This window comes from Teleopsis dalmanni, chromosome 2, assembly GCF_002237135.1.
Source record: "Teleopsis dalmanni isolate 2A chromosome 2, ASM223713v2, whole genome shotgun sequence".
NCBI classification, from domain to species: Eukaryota; Metazoa; Arthropoda; class Insecta; order Diptera; family Diopsidae; genus Teleopsis; species Teleopsis dalmanni.
Genome location: NC_051847.1, coordinates 110,008,956 through 110,012,981, shown reverse-complemented (window position 1 = coordinate 110,012,981; position 4,026 = coordinate 110,008,956). Strand labels below are relative to the sequence as shown.

Below are 4,026 nucleotides of genomic sequence, written 5' to 3'. Positions count from 1 at the left end.
GAAACCTGGACATTCCACTAAGGCATGTGGCTCAACTAATTGTCGCATATGCAATGGCAGGCATTATACTCTACAATGCCGAAGTTAACCAGCGCAAACTCCTTCTTTGCAAGAGTCCAAACAGCAGGCACAAACTACACCTCAGGCACCAGCGAAACCGAACCAGGCTGGCATCCCACCACGTGTGCATCAGTGACTATACCATCCAATGCAGACATTCGCTGCTATAGGCAATTGGGCAACTCTTGGCAACAGCACAAATACGCATCTTAAATGGCTTTGGCGACATCGACTCGTGTCGAGCTCTATGCGATCCAGGCTCTCAGGTAAGTCTAATGAGTACGCGATATTTTAATCAACTGGCTCTGCGGAAGCAGAAAAGTGCATTGCAAATACAAGGCGTTGGCAGTGGCAATTGCCCATATACTGATGGCCGGGCAATCATGCGCATATTTTCGACTGTCAATGCTTCATTTGACTTGGATGTTGAATTCTATATCATCAACAAAATTACCTCAGCAATCCCTGTGGTTCCAATCATGGAAAACTGTTGGCAGCATTTACGCAATTTGCCTTTGACAGACCCGAAATTTGGCGAAACTGGTGTTATAGATGCATTGCTTGGCTCAGACGTATGGGGCCAATTGTTGGCAGATGGCATAGTTCGTGGCGAACTTGATGATCCTGTGGCACAAAATACGCAATTAGGCTGGGTTGTTGGTTGGACCAGCTGAAGCAACCGTGCATAACTACAAGGCGGAACAATCTATGGCATTGCGTGTGGAAGCGTCTGATGAGCGAGTTGATGACCTTCTACACAGGCTATTTGAATCCAAAGAAATTGACATGGCTAAAGGCGATAAACTAGCAGCAGTTGATCTTTGCGAGTGCATTTTCATGAGCACACATAAGCGTTTTGATGATGGCAGTTATTGTGTACAAATACCATTTACACCAGATGCTCCACCACTTGGCAATTCACATCAGATGGCACTCAGGCAATTTCACCAGTTGGAACAAAAATTGGCATCCAACTCAGAGCTCAGGCAAACATATGTGGCTTTTATGCGCGAATACGAACAACTTGGTCACATGCACCCTATTAAGCATCATTCAGGCGATCCATCTCAGGCATACTACATTTCACATAATGCAGTCATGGCAAAATTCCGAGTCGTATTCAATGCTTCCGAAAAAACATCGAATGGCATATCATTAAATGATGCACAACTCGCTGGCCCCCAATACAGGATTTATTACTTAACCTTTTGCTTCGCTTCAGGCAGCATCAGATAGCATTCCCAGCTGATGTGGAGAAAATGTTCGGCAAGTCAAGGTTGACGAGAGGCATAGGCAGTGGCAACAGATCCTCTGTCGGGAATCATCCGATCAGCCCACTCGCACATATCAATTGGTTACCGTTACATATGGCACGACCAGTGGCACATATTTGGCTGTTCGCGCTATGCAGCAATGTGGCAGAGACAATTCTTATAAACTCTCAGATGAATTACGAGCTAAAACTGCTTTGCACAGCATCCTTCTATCCACCTTCTATTGGCATGGCGATTCAACTGGCGGCCGATGTCTCATCTGTTTTGGCAGACGGTCAGTTCCATCTCAGAAAATGGAAATCAAATAGCGCTGAAATTTTGGCACATCTTCTTGGCGATGCTGATTCATGTCAGGTTAATCCGCACTTGGCAGAAACTACTGTTCTTGGCTTGCACTGGGATCCACTCACTGATGAACTCTTCTATCAGGTCAGCTCTTATGATGCACAACATCTTACGAAAAGGTAAGTGCTTAGCGATGCCGCAAAATTATATGATCCAATTGGCATGTTGGCACCAGTTATCATTACGGCTAAACTTTTCATACAGAAACTCTGGCAGGCAAAATTGGCATGGGACGACCCATTACCACTTGAACTGTTGCAAGAATGGCTCATATACCGAAGGCAGCTGTCCCAACTGGAAGCAGTGCGAATACCGCGTTGGATAGGCATGCAACCCGGATATCAAATACAACTTCACGGATTCTGCGATGCTAGTGTCAAGGCAATGGCTGCAGCACTCTATTTGGCAAGAAACCACAATGGCAATATCACGAGTCACATTATCGCATCAAAAACTAAAGTGGCACCATTACATTCGGTAACAGTACCCCGATTGGAACTTTGTGCTGCGCAGTTGGTGGCTACTCTTTTCCACGAAACAAGGCAGGTTTTGCATTTGGAGCACGTAGCATACACTCTATACTCCGACTCAAATATTGTTCTATGTTGGCTACGCAAAAACACATCACAATTAAAGCAGTACGTTGCTAATCGCGTTGGCTGCATTCAATCGATAACAGATATCAGGCATTGGCATCACATTCCTACCAAACTCAACCCAGCTGAATGCGCCAGTCGTGGCATATCACCTTTGGCGCTGCATAACTACGCATTATGGTGGCACATAATGCAACTGATTATTCAATCAATGAGCTGCACCACTGTGCACCAGCAGAGCTGGCAATAATGGAAGGCGAGTTAAAACCACTTAAGGTGAAGGCATTGCAGGTAATAGGTCAACCCGCATTACAGACACACTACATTGCTGGCGACGAATTGGTCGTCATAGATCTGTTGGACCGGTTCAGTCATCTTGGCAAGCTACTGCGCACTACTGCATACATATTGCGTTTCCAAAAGGCACATCAGCGGGTTCGTTCGCATACACACATCTGTACAGGCGAAGTGGACATTGCTTTAAATAACCACATCAAGGCAGATCAAGCGAAATATTTCGCAGCGGAAATCAAGCAGCTGAAAAAGGCACAGCCCATATCCACATCCAGCAAGCTCATTGCACTGAGTCCATTCATCAACTCCACAGCGGACAATATATTGCGAGTAGGCGGACGCCTACATAATGCGAGGGTGGCAGAGCCACATCATCATCCAATCATTTTTCCGAAGGATAGCACATTGGCCAGGCTTTTAATATGGCAGGTGCATCAGGACACACTTCACGGCGGTATACAAATTATGCTTCATACGATTCGACACAAATATTGGATTTTACAGGCACGCATTTTGGTCAAGCAATGCATACCTTCATGCGCGATTTCCAGGCGGCATAAATACATAATGCTAAAACAACGTATGGCGACATTACCAAAGGCTCGGGTCACCCCATCTCCACCATTTGCAAGATCTGGTTTAGACTATTGCGGTCCATTCAACATTCGGCTCCAAGGCTGTACGAACCGTGCGGAAGGCTTACGTAGCAATCTTTGTGTGCATGGTAACCAAGGCAGTGCACATCGAACTGGCTGAAGATCTCACTTCTGAGGCATTCATAAATGCATCCACCCGTTTCGTAAACCGGCGTGGTCCATGTAACCATTTATACAGTGACAATGGCACAACATTCATTTGCGCAGATCGCTTAATGGCCGCTAACTTACAGGCTTGGCATAATGAATATTCTCAACAGCAATTGGCAAATCGAGGCACAAAATGGCATTTTCTACCACCTGGTGCACCTCATCAAGGCGGTTTATGGGAAGCTGCCGTTAAGTCAGCAAAGAAGCACTTACTACGCATTGTTGGCACCCATTTGATTTACTATGATGAGCTACATACTCTACATATCGAGGCTTGCTTGAATTCACGTCCACTCATACCATTGCATGACACTTGTGACGACAAGGTGGTTCTATCACCTGCAGATTTCCTAATTGGCAGATCTCTATTGGCAGTGCCAGATGAACCTATTGGCAAGGTACGTAGCAACAAATTATCATACTGGCGACAATTAAGGCAAATGCAACAGCATTTTGGCGACAATGGCATGATGAATATCTTTCAACTTTGTAACCACATTCCAAATGGCATCAGAATGGTGAAAACATCAATATATGCGATGTCGTGATTATCCGGCAAAAGAATCTACCAGCAACAGATTGGCGGCTAGGCAGGGTGATCAAACTTCACGCAGGCGAAGATAGTTTGGTACGAGTGGTCACGATCAAGTA

The 4,026-nt window shown here is 45.5% G+C and overlaps 2 protein-coding genes across 2 annotated transcripts; both read left to right on the top strand.

Moving 5' to 3' along the window:
• The first annotated feature begins 768 nt into the window (after window positions 1-768).
• LOC119675438 lies at window positions 769-1,296 on the top strand. The gene has a single exon (XM_038086636.1). The coding sequence runs from the start codon at window positions 769-771 to the stop codon at window positions 1,294-1,296; it is 528 nt and encodes a 175-aa protein (XP_037942564.1).
• A 1,228-nt stretch (window positions 1,297-2,524) lies between these two features.
• LOC119675437 lies at window positions 2,525-3,325 on the top strand. Its single transcript, XM_038086635.1, has one exon. It carries the CDS (start codon window positions 2,525-2,527, stop codon window positions 3,323-3,325), a length of 801 nt encoding a protein of 266 aa, XP_037942563.1.
• The last annotated feature ends 701 nt before the right edge of the window (window positions 3,326-4,026 follow it).